Raw genomic sequence first — 18,870 nt, 5'->3', positions numbered from 1 at the left:
AAATAAATACGCTCACATAATTGTAATTTTATCAGGGAAGGGAGATGAAAGAAATATGGAAAAATATAAAGACTAGTACAAAGTGAAACATTTTATTGAAATGTATGAAACAGAATAGAGAATAAACGGTTTTCTGCTTCAAAACAGTACAAATAGAAACAGCCTCTTTCACAATCCACAACCCTTTTATTGGCCAAAATATAACGACTCAAATAGAAAATATAGCCAATCCCATAGGAGAAAAGAATCTCTTCATCACATGATGCAGTCCATGAAGATACAGCCAATCACAGAGGACGTAATAATCTGCACTCTACATCCCATAATGTCAGCCACTTCATTAAACTTTGATCCGGAACTGGTCTTTCTCATCCTGTGAAGAGATGGCAAAACACAAAGTTACTGCAGCTGGTTCTCAAAGAGGAGTGTACTGGTATGAATGTAGTATATCAGTGTATTGAATATACTGCAGTCATACTAATTATAAGTATGAACGCAGAATATTAATATGGATGCAGTATATTAATATAGGTGCAGTATATTAATATAGGTGCAGTATATTGATATAGGTGCAGTATATTAATATGGATGCAGTATATTAATAGATGCAGTATATTAATATAGGTGCAGTATATTAAATATAGATGCAGTATATTAGTATGGATGCAGTATATTAGTATAGATGCAGTATATTAATGTAGATGCAGTATATTAGTATGGCTGCAGTATATTAATGTAGATGCAGTATATTGATATAGGTGCAGTATATTGATATAGGTGCAGTATATTGATATAGGTGCAGTATATTAATATACTGTAGGTGCAGTATATTGATATAGGTGCAGTATATTGATATAGGTGCAGTATATTAATATACTGTAGGTGCAGTGTATTGATATAGGAGCAGTATATTGATATAGGTGCAGTATATTGATATAGGTGCAGTATATTGATATAGGTGCAGTATATTAATATAGGTGCAGTATATTGATATAGTTGCAGTATATTGATATAGATGCAGTATATTAATATAGATACAGTATATTGATATAGGTGCAGTATATTAATATAGGTGCAGTATATTGATATAGGTGCAGTATATTAATATAGGTGCAGTATATTGATATAGTTGCAGTATATTGATATAGATGCAGTATATTAATATAGATACAGTATATTGATATAGGTGCAGTATATTGATATAGGTGCAGTATATTAATATAGATACAGTATATTGATATAGGTGCAGTATATTGATATAGGTGCAGTACATTGATATAGGTGCAGTATATTAATATAGATACAGTATATTAATATAGGTGCAGTATATTGATGTAGGTGCAGTATATTGATATAGGTGCAGTATATTGATATAGGTGCAGTATATTGATATAGGTGCAGTATATTGATATAGGTGCAGTACATTGATATAGGTGCAGTATATTAGCCTGGACGTAGCTCACCTTGATGGCGCTGGCCAGCTCCTTGAGGGTGACCTCGTAGCGGGCGGCCATGTTCTTCAGCAGCTGGTGTTTGACCGAGTGTTTCTTGATCCCGGCGCTTCCTGCCTCCTCCACCATCTTCAGGAAGCTGTTCCTCTGTGGAGCACAACACACGCCCGTCGGTCAGCAGCTGCTTCCTGTCTGGGGCCGTACCACGGGCGCCTTATAAGGGCAGGGGGGGGGGGGGGGGGGGGCGTGGCTACAAGGGAGGGGAGGGGTCACCTGCACGTCCAACAGGAAGGTGAAGGCCACGCCCGCTTTCCCTGCTCTGGCCGTTCTCCCGATCCTGCAGGAGGAACCGCAGGGAACCGTTAGAACGCTTAGAACGTGTGTGTGTGTGTGTGTGTGTGTGTGTGTGTGTGTGTGTGTGTGTGTGTGTGTAGGTCCTGAGGTACTGTGTGTGTAGGTCCTGAGGTACTGTGTGTGTGTGTGTGTGTGTGTGTGTGTGTGTGCGTGTGTGTGTGCGTGTGTGTGTGTGTGTGTGTGTGTGTAGGTCCTGAGGTACTGTGTGTGTGTGTGTGTGTGTGTGTGTGTGTGTGTGTGTGTGTGTGTGTGTGTGTGTGTGTACCTGTGGATGTAGTTCCTGAGGTACTGTGTGTGTGTGTGTGTGTGTGTGTGTGTGTGTGTGTGTGTGTGTGTGTGTGTGTGTGTGTAGGTCCTGAGGTACTGTGTGTGTGTGTGTGTGTGTGTGTGTGTGTGTGTGTGTGTGTGTGTGTGTGTGTGTGTGTGTGTGTGTGTACCTGTGGATGTAGTTCCTGAGGTACTGTGTGTGTGTGTGTGTGTGTGTGTGTGTGTGTGTGTGTGTGTGTGTGTGTGTGTGTGTGTGTGTGTGTGTGTGTGTGTGTGTGTGTGTGTGTGTGTACCTGTGGATGTAGGTCCTGACGTACTGCGGAGCGTCGTAGTTCACGACACACTTGATGCCCTCGATGTCGATGCCTCGGGCCGCCGCGTCCGTGCAGATCAGCCTTCAACACACAACTCACCAGTTAACCCACTGACCAACCCACTAACTAACCCACTGACTAACCCACTGACCAATCCACTGACCAACCCCACTGACTAACCCACTGACCAACCCACTGACCAACCCACTAACTAACCCACTGACCAACCCACTAACTAACCCACTGACCAACCCACTGACTAACCCACTGACTAACCCACTGACCAACCCACTGACCAACCCCACTAACTAACCCACTGACTAACCCACTGACCAATCCACTGACCAACCCCACTGACCAACCCCACTGACCAATCCACTGACCAACCCCACTGACTAACACACCACTGACTAACACACCACTGACTAACACCACAGAGTAACCCTACTGACTGATTAACCCTACTCACTAACCCTACTGATCAACCCTAGATACTGACTGACCCTAAATGCTGCTTAACCCTAGATTGATATTGCCTAACCCTAGATTTTTAGGGTTTTAGGGATGCTTAACCCTAGATATTGATGAACCATAGATATTGATTACCCCCCCTAGATGTTGATTAACCCTAGAGTTCTAGTGCTTAACCCTAGATATTGATAAACTCTAGATACTGACTACCTAGGTAGATATTGATGAACCCTAGATATTTATTAACCCGAGATAGATATAGATTAATCCTAGCTATATCTTGACCCTGACAGTGATTAACCCTAGATTGATACTGCTTATCTCTAGGCAGAACCCCGGCCAGGTGTGGGCGGTCCTCACAGCTGGATCTTGCCCTGCTGGAAGTCTCTGAGCGTGTGTTTCCTCTCAGCGGCGGAGAGACGGGAGGAGAACTCGGCCACCTCCACGCCCCCGAACAGCCGCACCAGCAGGAACAGCCTGGACACACACACACACACACACACACACACACACACACACACACACACACACACACACACACACACTATTACACACACACACACACACACAACAACAACAGAACAACAACAACAGAACCACCACAGCCCCAGTCCAGCCCAGCAGAAGGCCTCACCTGTGGGCAGCCTGCCTGGAGTTGGTGAAGCAGAGCAGGGGGCAGAACTTCATGTGGAGAACGTAGTGCAGGATCAGCAGCGGCTTCTTGCTCAGCGTGCACGGAACAAAGTACTCCTGGAGAACAGGGAACAGGGAACCAGTTAAACCACTGGTTCTCCCAGTCTGACGCTGCTGGAGCACAGGGAACCAGCCTTGTTAAACCACTGGTTCTCACTCTTATTGTGAAAGAGAAGGTACTACTGCTTAAGAAGGCTCTTATTGTGAAAGGGAAGGTACTACTACTTAAGAAGGCTCTTATTGTGAAAGGGAAGGGACTTCTACTTAAGAAGGCTCTTATTGTGAAAGGGAAGGGACTTCTACTTAAGAAGGCTCTTATTGTGAAAGGGAAGGGACTTCTACTTAAGAAGGCTCTTATTGTGAAAGGGAAGGTACTACTAGTTAAGAAGGCTCTTATTGTGAAAGGGAAGGGACTTCTACTTAAGAAGGCTCTTATTGTGAAAGGGAAGGGACTTCTACTTAAGAAGGCTCTTATTGTGAAAGGGAAGGGACTTCTACTTAAGAAGGCTCTTATTGTGAAAGGGAAGGTACTACTAGTTAAGAAGGCTCTTATTGTGAAAGGGAAGGGACTTCTACTTAAGAAGGCTCTTATTGTGAAAGGGAAGGGACTTCTACTTAAGAAGGCTCTTATTGTGAAAGGGAAGGGACTTCTACTTAAGAAGGCTCTTATTGTGAAAGGGAAGGTACTACTAGTTAAGAAGGCTCTTATTGTGAAAGGGAAGGTACTACTAGTTAAGAAGGCTCTTATTGTGAAAGGGAAGGTACTACTAGTTAAGAAGGCTCTTATTGTGAAAGGGAAGGTACTACTAGTTAAGAAGGCTCTTATTGTGAAAGGGACGGTCGGGACGCCTCACCGTCAGCCCTTCGGGGAAGTTGAAGCGCTCCTGCGACTTAGCGGGGGCGGGGCCAGCGCCGGGGGCGGGGCCAGAGGAGTGGGTGGAGCTGAAGAGGCGGGGCTGGTGCAGGCCGAGCTGCTGCAGCTTCTCGGGGTTCATGGTGAGGGTGGCGGAGAACAGCAGCTTCTGGAGCGGCATCTGGGGCGGCGACAGGCTGGACAGACGGACGGACGGACGGACGGACGCACGCGTGCACGTCAAGAGCGGGAAGAAACAGCAGCTCTGACCTCACTGTCCACATTGTGTTGCGTGTTTCTTGTTTCGATGTACCGGATGTGCTGACGTCAGCCATGTTGCAGGGTCACTGTCGCCACGAGGCACTCATGACATGAGGCTACTATGAGGGACTACTATGTCACGAATTCAAAAACCTCACACACCACTTAACCCCCCCCCCCGGAGCTCAGGCGCTATCCAGCGGTGTGAGGTTCCTCTTAGTGAGTGATTCTGAGTGTTTCTTCGGGACGGACGCGGCTAACTAGCGGGGACACAACTGGAAGACTGGCTTCAACAGTCGGCACGTCCACGCATTTAACGTGTCATTGAAAAATATTAAAGCACAAGAAGACGCTTTTAAAACCCATGGAGACGCATTCACACACAGCCTGTTGAGGGACGGGAGGGGGGGGGACAGGGGGGGACGAGGGGGGGGACAGGGGGGACAGGGGGACAAGGGACAGGGGGGACATGGGGGACGGGGGGGGACGGGGGGGTCCTCACCTGGCGGCGGTGATGTGTGTGGGTTCACTCCTCCTGAAGACCGAGGAGGAGCCGTTGGATCCACTTCCTGCTCTGAACACGGCCCTGGTCACCTGACCCAGCCAGGAGTGGTGCATGCTGTCAATCATCCGGTCCGCCTCGTCGATGACCTGCAGGGGGGGGGAGGGGGGAGGGGCAGAGCGTGAGGGGGGGGCGGTGACCTCATCACCCCCCCCCCCCAGGGGGTCCGGGACTCACCAGGAAGCGCAGCAGGTCCAGGCGGAACCCGGGGGTCTTGTTGATGTGGTCCACCAGGCGGCCCGGCGTCGCCACGACGATGTCGGCCAGACTCTTCCACTTCCCGCCTCTGGAAACATCAACACACATCACACACACAATACACACACAATACACACACAAGGCATGATACACACATCGTACACACATCACACACACAAGGCATGATACACACATCACACACACAATACACACACAATACACACACAAGGCATGATACACACATCGTACACACATCATACACACACAACACACACACAATAAACACATCACACACAGATTAGATCAACTATGGACAGATCAATTCTCGGATCAATGATCTCTGGCGTCTCCTTGACGACCAAATGTCCTGACTGAAGAACCCCGGAGGACCGCTATTTTAAAAAGGAGCTCCTCCTCCCCACCCTGATCCCTCTCCTCATTGGCTGAACGCAAACGAGGTCCTGAGTGCTGGACCAATGGGAGGCGTCCTTACCTCTGCTCCGCCAGAGACGCCTGCTCCGCGGCGAACGACTTCTGCCCCCCGAGCATCACCACCTTCAGCCCCGTGCCCTCGGCGTACAGCACACACACCTTACACACCTGGGACACACACACACACACACACACACGTTACACACCTAGAGAACACACACACCTTACACACCTGGGACACACACACACACACACACGTTACACACCTAGAGAACACACACACCTTACACACACACACACACGTTACACACCTAGAGAACACACACACCTTACACACCTGGGACACACACACACACACACACGTTACACACCTAGAGAACACACACACTTTATACATCTAGAGAACACACACACACACACACCTTGAGAGGACACGAACACACATACTTTACACACCTAGAAAACACACACACACACACACACGTTACACACACACCTTACAAATCTGGAGAACACACACACACACACACACACACACACACACACACACACACACACACACACACACACACACACACACACACACACACACACACACACACACACACACACACACACACACGCAGGGAGGCGTTGGTGCGGTGGGTCTCACCTGCTGGGCGAGCTCCTTGGTGGGCAGCACCACCAACGCTCTGACCTCACAGACCACCCGGCCAATCAGAGCCTAGAAACACAGCCCCATTATACAGACAGTGCATCACCTGTCTACACAGAGTACATAAACACCGTTATGTGCACCACCCGACCCGACCCCCCCCACACACCGCCCGCCCGCCCGCTAGGGACGTGAATAACTCTAATTTTTCATGGTTGAATAATCAGCGGGCGGTTGTGAACGAATAATCGATTATTCGACGTGTGCCGACATTCACAAAGGCAGCCATGGATCATCGGCAAGAAATCACTTAATATCTTAAACGCAAAAAAAACCTAACTTTAACAGTGATCAGTGTTTGTCTGCATTGTATGCATATATATTAATATTTATGCTTGTGTATATTGTTTTTCTGTACATGATTAATAATAATAAAAAATGTTAACGGTCCAAATGTTTAAAAATCGGCTTTGACCCTCCGGGAACGAATAATCGAATAATCTAATATTCTGACCCATCCCTACTGCCCCCCCGCCCCCCCCCCCCCCCTTCGCTCACCCACCCCCCCCCCCCCCGCTCACCTGCACCAGGGGGACCACGAAGGCGAGGGTCTTCCCGCTGCCCGTGGGGGCCGACACGCAGATGTCCCGGGGCCGGTAGCCCCCGCGGCCCACCAGCAGCCCCTGGGCCGCGCACTCCAGCACCGCGGGCACCACCTCCGCCTGGACTGGAGGGGGGGGGGGGGGGGGTTAACTCCTGGTTAACACACCTGGTTAACTCCCCCGTCCCCAGAGAACAGTGCTAACACCGTTAGCTCATGTTTAGCTAATGTGGCTAACTCCTCTGTCCCCAGAGAACAGTGCTAACACCGTTAGCTCATCTTTAGCTAATGTGGCTAACTCCCCCGTCCCCAGAGAACAGCGCTAACACCGTTAGCTCATCTTTAGCTAATGTGGCTAACTCCCCCGTCCCCAGAGAACAGCGCTAACACCGTTAGCTCATCTTTAGCTAATGTGGCTAACTCCCGTCCCCAGAGAACAGTGCTATCACCGTTAGCTCATGTTTAGCTAATGTGGCTAACTCCAGTCCCCAGAGAACAGTGCTATCACCGTTAGCTCATCTTTAGCTAATGTGGCTAACTCCCGTCCCCAGAGAACAGTGCTATCACCGTTAGCTCATCTTTAGCTAATGTAGCTAACTCCAGTCCCCAGAGAACAGTGCTATCACCGTTAGCTCATCTTTAGCTAATGTAGCTAACTCCAGTCCCCAGAGAACAGTGCTATCACCGTTAGCTCATCTTTAGCTAATGTGGCTAACTCCCGTCCCCAGACAGTGGTGCTATCACCGTTAGCTCATGTTTAGCTAATGTCTTGAGTGGATGAATGTGTGTGAATGGGTGAATATGAGGCTCAAGTTTTCTACTAGTATTACTGTTATCTACTAGCAGTACTGGTTATCAGCTGCTATTACTGGTTTTCTACTGGTAATATCCTAGTATTACTGGTTGTCTCCTGGTGTTACTGGTTGTCTCCTGGTACAACTGGTTGTCTCCTGGTGCTACTGGTATTACTGGTTGTCTCCTGGCGTTACTGGTTGTCTACTGGTCTTACTGGTTGTCTCCTGGTCTTACTGGTTGTCTCCTGGTAGTACTAGTGTTACTGGTGTTACCAGGGAAGAAGCTGGTGACACCGTTGTCCTGGAGCTTCTTCAGCATGGCGGGGGAGAGGCCCGGGACCAGGGACACGTCCACCAGGTTCCTCCTGATGTCCCTCTGGATCACATCGGGCTGGGCCAGCCACTGGGGCAGCACGCGCTGCACCTGGAGACCACAACTCAGCCTGTAGCTCCGCTCACTGGTACAGGGACAGGGTTCACTAGTACAGGGACATGGTTCACTAGTACAGGGACAGGGTTCACTAGTACAGGGACATGGTTCACTACTAGTACAAGGACATGGTTCACTAGTACAGGGACATGGTTCACTACTAGTACAGTGAGGGTTCTCTGTGTTTTGTAGGGTACTCCATACAAGGTACATCTGGACTATGACCTTTCCACACAACCCGCAGTCAGACGGCAGGAGTCACAATACCTTTGGGGCCACTTTATTCTCAAATCCCCCGAGAACTGTGAAACCAGTCGGGACCGCCGCCTCCGGGACCGCCGCCTCCGGGAACGCCGCCTCCGGGTTCTCCTTCTGCTCCTCTCCTACTCCTCCTTCCCCTTTGACTCCTCCTTCTTCTGTTTTCTTTATCTGCTTAGCGTCTTCTACTGAACCGAAACAACAGTTCAATACATGCACATTAACAATATGACCATCTAAGGTATTTTATCATATATATTTCATTACAATTAATTGATACCCACGCCTTAAGGTTGGGTTAAATGTTGGAGCATTGTGGAGTGTGTGTGGTTGATGGGTGTTGGGTGAGCAGGCCTGAGTCAGTGTGGGTGATGAGACTGTGGGTGAGGATGCACACCAGTGGTGCATCAGTGGGACATCAAGGCACACAGAACCAACCAGCCATCACCACACACACACACACTCTGCAGGAGCACTGGGGGGTAGAACAGCTGCTCTACCTCCGACCGTCTACTCAACGCTCTACTGAGTGGGTCGGTGGTACCACTGCGGCCTGTGTGTCGGAGGTAACCAGGAACGCCACTAAGGCGCTAACAGCAGCAGCACCTGCTACAAGCATTTTTTGTTGTTTTCTCCTAATCTGAGTAAAGTAGTTTTTATAGTTAATACACTAACAACACGCGTACTCCACCGACTCTCCAGATCAAACTGTGTGCAACACACACACTCGTGGCCTCACCCGAACGATCCTCCTCCTTCTTCTTCTTCTTCTTCTTGCCATCTTTCTTCTCGTCCCCGGCGGCGTCCTCCTCTCTCACGGGATCAGGAGCCTCTGGCGTTTCTGTCCGTTTGACTTTCTTCTTCTTGGGTTTGTCTGTCTTCTGCTTCGGCTCTCCGCTCTCTCCGGCCGGCCTCTTCTTGGCTCTCTTGGGGCTGGTCTCTCTCTGCTCTCTCTCCTTCGCCTTGCTCTGCAGCCTGGCCAGCAGGCGCTGGGCGTGAGACTCTCTGATGGAGTCGCTCTCCTCCTCCTCCTCCCCCAGGTACCTGAGAACGACATCGCATTAAAGATCACTACAGCTTAACGTTAACAACACCACATTAAAGATCACTACATCTTAATATTAACAACACCACATCAATGATCATCATATTAATAACATCATAACACTAATCACTACATCTTAATATTGACATCACATCACTAAATCTTAATATTAAAATCACATCACTAATCAATACATCTTAATATTAACATGACATCACTACATCAAAATTGACAACATCACATTAATGACCCCTACATCTTAATATGAACAACCTCACATTCCAAATAAACGACATGTCATTATTAACAACATCACAACATTGTTTTTTTCAGACAGCCTCACCTGTTAACCACGAACAGAGACATGATGGTATATCAAGAAACTAGGAGCCAAACTTCTTCCTACTCAGTCGAGACTGAAGCAGGGAAGGCTCGACTTGAGGATCTAAACAGATCCCTGTATAGAACCGGATCAAACTTCAGGATCCAAACAGACCCCCTTTACAGAACTGGATTACAAAGACCTGCTGGTAACAGCCTGTCCACTCTCTCATGTGTTGCTTGTGTGCAGTGGGCGCGTATGGACGACGTAGATCGTGCAGTGGGCGCGTATGGATGACGTCGAAACCCTTCTGTCAGACGGGACGCTCGGGAAAACTCGCTCGGATCGTCTCGACCAATCAGAAGCTCGCTCGGATCGTCTCGACCAATCAGAAGCTCGCTCGGATAGTCTCGTCCAATCAGAAGCTCGTCCAATCAGAAGCTCACTCAGGGCAGCGCGGGCCGTTTGAAAGCGTAAATACCAGTTGAGCGACGCGTCGGCGCTGTGGTCGTTAGGTCTGCAGCTCCAGTTAATTAATAAATAAAATAAATAAAATAAGGAGTTTTTATTACAGTCGGTGAGATGTCGGGGCCGGCGGAGGAGTCGGCGGTGAAGGTGTGCATTAGAGTCCGACCGCTCATCGAACGGTGAGTTATGAGGCTAACCCCACGAGCTAACTTTAGCTTCTACTACTTTTACTTTTTTTTTTTTTAACTCAATTTCCCCTGGGTTTGTTATACAAAGACGGATACGTTTGACAAAGTAGTTTACTGTCAAAGGAGACACGGTCATAATGAAGCTGAAGGCGACCAACGAGTCTGTCTATTAGTTATTATATATTATAGTGTGCTGCATGCAGCGCTACACTGTTGTTCTTCTGAGGCTTTATTAGTGTGTATGCTCTGATACAGTGTGTTGTTACTATGGGAACATATCATTAGTGTGGTGGTGTTACTATGGGAACATATAATTACATTGTGGTGTTGTTACTATGGGAACATCATTAGTGTGGTGGTGTTACTATGGGAACATATTACAGTGTGGCGGTGTTACTATTGGAACATATCATTACATTGTGGTGTTGTTACTATGGGAACATCATTAGTGTGGTGGTGTTACTATGGGAACATATTACAGTGTGGAGGTGTTACTATGGGAACACATTATTAGTGTGGTGGTGTTACTATGGGAACATATTACAGTGTGGCGGTGTTACTATTGGAACATATCATTACATTGTGGTGTTGTTACTATGGGAACATCATTAGTGTGGTGGTGTTACTATGGGAACATATTACAGTGTGGCGGTGTTACTATTGGAACATATCATTACATTGTGGTGTTGTTACTATGGGAACATCATTAGTGTGGTGGTGTTACTATGGGAACATATTACAGTGTGGAGGTGTTACTATGGGAACACATCATTAGTGTGGTGGTGTTACTATGGGAACATATCATTACAGTGTGGTGTTGTTACTATGGGAACATATAACAGTGTGGAGGTGTTACTATGGGAACATATCATTAGTGTGGTGTTGTTACTATGGGAACATATCATTACAGTGTGGTGTTGTTACTATGGGAACATATCATTACAGTGTGGTGGTGTTACTATGGGAACATATCATTACAGTGTGGTGTGTGTTTTCTGTGGTTACCAGGGAGGAGAGGGAGACGACAGATGACTCTGCACCAGTGCCACTCTACTGGAAGGCAGACACAAAGTCTCTCCACCAGTTAGACGATGGCATCCCCACCAAGAGCTTTAGTTATGGTGAGTTCATCTCTGACCAGCCCCCTACCTCTCACCAGCCATTCCCTCAATCGCCAAAATACTGTAACCCAACCATATTATCGTAATCATAACAATATATTTTTTCTAATTATGCAAAGTGAGGGAGTCTTGAAAATACCTGGATTTATCTCACAATTTATAATCCTTAAAATATTAGTGTTTTTAAAGTATAAAAGGTGGGGTATGATTTAGTAGCACCCTGCAATGATCATGCACCCGCCTGGCCACCGCTCCTTCTCCAGCGCCTACGGTGGCCTGTATTGTGTAGGGTGCCAGTAGGTGCTTCCAATATGATATTTATCATTACCACAGAGTCAAGTAGCAAAGTGTCAAGTGATACAATTCCTTAATATATCTATAAAACTATAGGTCATAGCTTACATGTTGGATGTTGGATGGATGGCAATTATGCTTAAATATAAAAAAAAAACATGTCTTCTAGTGCCGTCTGTCCGTTGTGGGCTACTGTAGCGACATGGTGGGCTCCATGACAAGAACCCGCTCCAATGTAGATATAGAGGGCCAAACCTAGGTTACAAAACACATCTTATTTTCATGGGAACCTTATAAATATAATATTCCATAGCTGTCACTACATTTTACACACCATTATTGGTATGGTATTATGTACTACTAAGTTAGATGAAATGAATGTTCTGTGGAAAGAGTTATCTGAAGCCTCTCTGGTGCCTCTGCGCAGATCGGGTGTTCAGCTCCAGTGAGACCACCAACCATCTCTACCAGGACATCGCCAAGCCCCTGGTGGTCTCCGCCGTCGAGGGATACAATGGTACGGCCAGACCAGACATTCGCTCTAGTGCTGCAGATACACAGACGGCATACGACCATGTTGGATGTTCATGACATTACTAATGCACTATTCTCCAGGAACCATCTTTGCGTACGGCCAGACCTCCTCTGGGAAGACCTTCACCATGATGGGCAGTAACCTGGTCCCAGGTGTCATCCCCCTGTCCATGGAGGAGGTCTTCCAGACCATTCAGAAAGTGAGAAGAACCATGTTGCGAGTAGAGATGTTCCGATACCATTTTTTCCTTCCCGATAACGAGTCAGATTCCTGAACTTGTGTGTCGGTCGATACAGAGTATATACCGATACAGCATCTAGTATTGACCCTACTAATAGCACTTGTTCTTATTGAAGCGTTCTCTGGATGACAGCAATGTATAGTCGGGTTACTTTCTCTTACTGTCGCCAATTGTTTTTTTAAGAACTAGATCATTTCGATTTATAATCTTTAATTATAGATTTGTATTCTTCTAGTTAAGCGTGAACGTAGTAGTTGCGAGGCAGGTTGCATGTTGAGGACCGTGTGTGTGTGTGTGTACGGTGTTAACCGGGGTAGCCGGGGCTCTTCTGGTTCACAGTACCCCAAGAAGGAGTTTCTTCTGCGGGTGTCCTACATGGAGATCTACAACGAGACGGTGACCGACCTGCTGGTGGACAGCTGGAAGAGGAAGCCCCTGGAGGTCCGCGAGGCCCTCAACGTAAGAGCTGGACCACGACCGCTATGACACCCTCTCATCTCACCCTCTCATCTCACTATCGCATCACCCTCTCATCTCACTATCTCATTGCCCTCTCATCTCGCTACCCGTCACACTCATTTCGCCATCCGTCACCCTCTCATCTCATCACCATCTCATTTCACTATCTTAGCACCCTCTCATCTCACTATCTGTCACCCTCTCATCTCATCACCATCTCATCTCACTATTTCAGCACTCTCTCATCTCACTATCGGTCACCCTCTCATCTCACTATCTCATCTCACCATCTCATCTCATGTTCGACACCCTCTCATTTGATCTGTACCTCCTCATGACCCTCTCATCACTGTAATGAGATGCTAGTGAGATGCTCCAGGTCTTGATGCCGTCTGTCCTCTGACCTGTAGAAGAACATCTACGTGGCGGACCTGACGGAGGAGCTGGTGACGTCTCCGGCTCAAGCCCTGTCCTGGGTCCGCAAGGGAGAGAGTAAGTGTTCACCTGCTATGAGAGGGTTAATCCTGGTTAAACCAGGAAGATGGTGGGTAAGTTACATTATGTTTAGTTAACAAGCTACTCGGTTAATGTCTAACCAGCTAGTTTGTGGGTTAGTATAACCAGTGTGCGTCTTCTCCAAAGAAAACCGGCACTATGGGAAGACCAAGATGAACGAGCGGAGCAGTCGCTCTCACACCATCTTCAGAATGGTGAGAAACCAGTTTAATACACACCTCTTCTGTGGTGAGAAACCAGTTCAATACCTGGTGTGTTTGTTTTAGTGTGTCGTGGATGTGTTGTGATGCATTGTGTTAACTTAACGCCACCCCTCCAGATCTTGGAGAGTCGTGAAAAGAGCGACCCAGCGTCCGGAGAGAACTCTGACGGAGCCATCATCGTCTCCCATCTGGTAACCTGGACAGCACTAGTGGCACTAGTATTACTAGTACTAGTAGTATACTTGTATTTGTATAATAAAGTACCACCTGGTTCCTTCTATTCCCTCCCAGAACCTGGTCGATCTGGCCGGGTCAGAACGGGCCAGCCAGACCGGAGCGGAAGGTACGTGTCTCAGTAACCCAGAGTTAGTTAACTGTAGTGTACTAGTCTTAGTTTACTGTAGTATACTAGTCTTGGTTAGTTTACTGTAGTATACTGGTCTTTGTTTGTTAACTGTAGTATACTAGTCTTGGTTAGTTTACTGTAGTATACTAGTGTATGTTGAAACATGGATGTGGTTCTATCATGGGGCGTGTGTTTGGGGCATGGGGTGTGTATGTTTCTGGATGTGGTTCTATCATGGGGCGTGTGTTTGGGGCGTGGGGCGTGTATGTTTCTGGATGTGGTTCTATCATGGGGCGTGTGTTTGTGTTCTCAAGGCGCTCGCTTTAAGGAAGGCTGCAACATCAACCGAAGCCTCTTCACCCTCGCCCAGGTCATCAAGAAACTGTCTGACGAGAGCCAGAGGTAAGAGGAGGTCTGACCCACCACCAGGGGGTCTGATCCACCACCAGGGGGTCTGACCCACCACCAGGGGGTCTGACCCACCTCAGGGGGGTCTGACGCACCACCGGGGGGTCTTCATCACAGTCTGGTGGTGTCTAACACTCTGCCTCCTCCAGGGGCTTCACCAACTACAGAGACAGCAAGCTGACCCGCATCCTGCAGAACTCCCTGGGGGGCAACGCCAAGACGGTCATCATCTGCACCATCACCCCGGCCGCCCTGGAGGAGACCCTCAGCACCCTGCAGGTAGGTCTAGAGGGTGTGGATCTAAAGGGTATGGGTCTAAAGGGTGTGGATCTTGATGTAGATCTAGATCTAGATCTAGATGGTCTAGATCTTGATGGTGTAGGTCTAGATCTAGCTGGTGTAGATCGAGATGGTGTAGGTCCAGATCTAGATGGTGTAGATCTAGATCTAGCTGATTTAGATCTAGATGGTGTAGTTCTTGATGTAGGTCTAGATCTAGATGGTGTAGGTCTAGATCTAGATGGTGTAGGTCCAGATCTAGATGGTGTAGGTCTAGATCTAGCTGGTGTACAGGTAGATCTAGCCAGTGTGGATCTAACTAGTGTAGTTCTAGACTGGTGTACAGGTAGATCTAGATGGGGTAGATCAGGTGTATGGGTAGATCTAGGTCTGTGCTCTGTAAACACCCCACTGAGGTCACTACCTGTTGTCAGTTTGCAAGCACGGCCAAGAAAATGAAGAACGACCCCCACGTGACGGAGGTGTCTGACGACGGAGCGCTGCTCAAGAGATACCGGAATGAGATCGTCGACCTAAAACGCCGCCTCCAAGAGGTACCCAGTTTTACATTTTATACAGGAGTTACCCAGGTTTACACTTTATACACTTTATACAGGAGTTACCCGGGTTTACACTTTATACAGGAGTTACCCAGGTTTAAACTTTATACAGGAGTTACCCAGGTTTACACTTTATACAGGAGTTACCCGGGTTTACACTTTATACAGGAGTTACCCGGGTTTACACTTTATACAGGAGTTACCCGGGTTTACACTTTATACAGGAGTTACCCGGGTTTACACTTTATACAGGAGTTACCCGGGTTTACACTTTATACAGGAGTTACCCGGGTTTACACTTTATACAGGAGTTACCCGGGTTTACACTTTATACAGGAGTTACCCGGGTTTACACTTTAAACAGGAGGTACCCGGGTTTACACTTTATACAAGAGGTACCCGGGTTTACACTTTATACAAGAGGTACCCGGGTTTACACTTTATACCCTTTCTTTATACAGGTAGTACGGCAGTTTACACTTTATACTATTTTAACGAGGTATCCTAGTTTACCCCTTTAAACATCTTAATGACAACCTTTACACAAGAGTTACCCAGTGTAAAGAGGCCTTCACACCAACAGTACTGACGGTGTAAAGAAGCCTTTACAAAAACAGTGCTGTTGGTGTAAAGAAGCCTGTATACCAACAGTACTGACGGTGTAAAGAAGCCTGTATACCAACAGTGCTGTTGGTGTAAAGAAGCCTGTATACCAACAGTTCTGTTGGTGTAAAGAAGCCTGTATACCAACAGTTCTGTTGGTGTAAAGAAGCCTGTATACCAACAGTACTGACGGTGTAAAGAAGCCTGTATACCAACAGTGCTGTTGGTGTAAAGAAGCCTGTATACCAACAGTACTGACGGTGTAAAGAAGCCTGTATACCAACAGTGCTGTTGGTGTAAAGAAGCCTGTATACCAACAGTACTGACGGTGTAAAGAAGCCTTTACAAAAACAGTGCTGTTGGTGTAAAGAAGCCTGTATACCAACAGTGCTGTCGGTGTAAAGAAGCCTTTACAAAAACAGTGCTGTTGGTGTAAAGAAGCCTGTATACCAACAGTGCTGTTGGTGTAAAGAAGCCTTTACAAAAACAGTGCTGTTGGTGTAAAGAAGCCTGTATACCAACAGTGCTGTTGGTGTAAAGAAGCCTTAACGCTGAGCCCCGCCCTCGGCAGGTGTCCTCGGTGACCCACGTGACGGCCACGGAGAAGGAGACGCTGTCTCAGCTCCTGCAGGAGAAGGACCAGCTGCAGAAGGAGCAGCAGGACCGCATCAGGAACCTCACCAAGCTGCTAGTCACCGGCGCCAGCATCATGCCAACCAAGAAGGTCTGAAGCATCGACCTAATGTTCATAATATTTTGGTGTTCTGTTCTCTATACCAATGGTTCTCAAACTTTTTCTACTAGTGTACCCCCTCTTAGATATTTTTTCATCTGCGTACCCCCTTCATTTTTCTCCCAAAAAAACATTTTTGGGAGAAAATAAATAAAATGATAATAAAAATAATGTTTGTGCAGGGTGCATATACTCACAATTTAGTGAGAAACATGGGCCTGTGCTTGAGCGAGGCATCCTTATAGAGTTCATAATGCTGTGGTATTCTCTATACGATAGTATAGTATGTTATCCTTAATAAAGTGATAAAGTACTAGTATTCACAATACAGTGCTTTGTCAACTTTATTAGTGAGGATTCTGAGTGAGGATCACATGATTGCGGTTGTTCTCGGATGTCTTCTCAGTCTCTAAGCTCAAGACGTCAAAGAGCATGAACACTCTGACATCGCCCGGTGTGTCACCTAACGTGATCCTTAGTCCTGACCGCGCTGTTTTTCACAGATCCCCAAGAGGAGAGTCACATGGGGTGGAAAGCTGCTCAGATTGGCTGCACCCACAGAATGCGACGTGGGCCAATCAGATTTAAGCTTTGCCGAGCATTTCAGCCGCAAGAGGAAAGCAGACCTTTCTTCCATGGAGCTGCTGGAAGGTGACGTAATGCTCCTCAACCTCATGTTCCTTAACCACCAAACACGTGGAGACACCAGCATCTCTCCTACTATCAAACACGTGGAGACACCAGCATGTCTCCTACTATCAAACGCGTGGATGGGTTCTTCATCCTTGTCTCTCCGGTTTGCTCCCTGATCACAGAGGACGAGGAGTTTGACTCTCGCTGGGAGATCCCTGAGGACTACTCCTATGACATGGAGTCTGGGAGCAGCCGAGCCTACAATGACAGGTGAGCCCGGGCCGCTGGGGTCTGAGGAGCAGAGGGGGAACCCGGGGGAACCCTTCTGTTATTGAACTGGTCCTGTTGGAGATCTTTGGTTTTGACCATTTTATTTTATTTTTTTATTTCCAGCTCTCAATTTGTCTCTCCGACCGGATCGGATCGACAGAAGGAGGCCGAGCTGGAACGACAGCTTGAGGAGGAGAGGAGCGAGAAGGAGGAGGTGCTGGCCAAGGTCGCCTCTCTGGAGGGACGGCTTGAGGAGGAGAGGGGCGAGAAGGAGGAGGCGCTGGCCAAGCTCTCCTCTCTGGAGGGACGGCTTGAGGAGGAGAGGGGCGAGAAGGAGGAGGTGCTGGCCAAGGTCGCCTCTCTGGAGGGTCGGCTTGAGGATAAGAGGCGAGAGAGGGAGGAGGTGCTGGCCAAGGTCGCCTCTCTGGAGGATGAGAGGCGAGAGAGGGAGGAGGTGCTGGCCAAGGTCGCCTCTCTGGAGGATGAGAGGCGAGAGAGGGAGGAGGTGCTGGCCAAGTTCTCCTCGCTGGAGGCGGAGCGGAGCGGGGGGGAGGAGGTGCTCTCCAGGGCTGCCTCTCTGCAGCAGCAGGTGGAGTTGCTGGCCAGGGAGAAGCGGGAGGCGTGGGACGCGGTGGAGCGGTTGGAGCAGAGGGCACAGGAGCTGGAGGTGCAGCTCTCGGTCCAGGCCCAGGAGCAGCAGGAGGCTCGGGAGATGTTGGAGATCCGACTGGCAGATCTGGAGGAGCGGAGCCAGACCACGGCCGGACCAGATGAACAGGTCCGCAGCATCACTCGTTCATAGATAGACCCTGTACTTCTGACCGCATCCCTCATTCATAGACCCTGTACTTCTGACCGCATCACTCATTCATAAGTCCCTGTTTTTCTCACAGAATAACACATTCATAGAGCCCTGTTCTTACAGAATAATTGATTCATAGAATCCTGGTCTGCCCCAGCAACACAAGCACCTACAACAAAAATTTTATTAATTCACCAGTTTATGCATTAAGATTACAGATGGGTAAGTTTCGTTATTGGTTGTGGGACGG

General features: G+C 48.0%; 2 protein-coding genes across 6 annotated transcripts in view; one reads left to right on the top strand and one right to left on the bottom strand.

Annotated features, from left to right (window-relative positions):
• Positions 1-138: 138 nt before the first annotated feature.
• Positions 139-10,183, bottom strand: ddx51 (DEAD (Asp-Glu-Ala-Asp) box polypeptide 51). Of its 2 annotated transcripts, none has more exons than XM_084483599.1 (16): positions 9,983-10,183; positions 9,334-9,638; positions 8,604-8,782; positions 8,180-8,330; positions 7,093-7,238; positions 6,509-6,580; positions 5,918-6,024; positions 5,404-5,512; positions 5,167-5,315; positions 4,405-4,600; positions 3,492-3,607; positions 3,218-3,334; positions 2,366-2,467; positions 1,725-1,788; positions 1,464-1,598; positions 139-373 (listed from the first exon to the last, which is right to left on the bottom strand). In XM_084483599.1, the coding sequence occupies exons 1-16, from the start codon at positions 10,003-10,005 to the stop codon at positions 341-343; spliced, it is 2,004 nt and encodes a 667-aa protein (XP_084339725.1). In that variant the 5' UTR covers positions 10,006-10,183; the 3' UTR covers positions 139-340. The 2 variants fall into 2 exon arrangements, with proteins under 2 accessions (XP_084339725.1, XP_084339726.1); XM_084483600.1 differs by having other exon boundaries at positions 8,604-8,779.
• A 263-nt stretch (positions 10,184-10,446) lies between these two features.
• Positions 10,447-18,870, top strand: part of cenpe (centromere protein E) — a 29,679-nt gene continuing 21,255 nt past the window's right edge. For all 4 annotated transcript variants that reach the window (XM_084483768.1, XM_084483769.1, XM_084483767.1 and 1 more), the window contains exons 1-16: positions 10,447-10,608; positions 11,626-11,738; positions 12,460-12,549; positions 12,648-12,766; positions 13,148-13,267; positions 13,678-13,759; positions 13,910-13,977; positions 14,103-14,177; positions 14,278-14,329; positions 14,647-14,734; positions 14,890-15,019; positions 15,454-15,573; positions 16,754-16,906; positions 17,419-17,566; positions 17,731-17,818; positions 17,942-18,596. In XM_084483768.1, the coding sequence (XP_084339894.1) occupies positions 10,544-10,608; positions 11,626-11,738; positions 12,460-12,549; positions 12,648-12,766; positions 13,148-13,267; positions 13,678-13,759; positions 13,910-13,977; positions 14,103-14,177; positions 14,278-14,329; positions 14,647-14,734; positions 14,890-15,019; positions 15,454-15,573; positions 16,754-16,906; positions 17,419-17,566; positions 17,731-17,818; positions 17,942-18,596 (2,166 nt within the window). In that variant the 5' untranslated portion in view covers positions 10,447-10,543. The remainder of the gene's footprint in view (positions 10,609-11,625; positions 11,739-12,459; positions 12,550-12,647; positions 12,767-13,147; positions 13,268-13,677; positions 13,760-13,909; positions 13,978-14,102; positions 14,178-14,277; positions 14,330-14,646; positions 14,735-14,889; positions 15,020-15,453; positions 15,574-16,753; positions 16,907-17,418; positions 17,567-17,730; positions 17,819-17,941; positions 18,597-18,870) is intronic.

The sequence above is a fragment of the Micromesistius poutassou genome (genome assembly GCF_964030765.1).
Source record: "Micromesistius poutassou genome assembly, chromosome: 19".
Lineage (NCBI taxonomy): Eukaryota > Metazoa > Chordata > Actinopteri > Gadiformes > Gadidae > Micromesistius > Micromesistius poutassou.
This window is presented reverse-complemented; position numbering and strand designations above follow the sequence as displayed.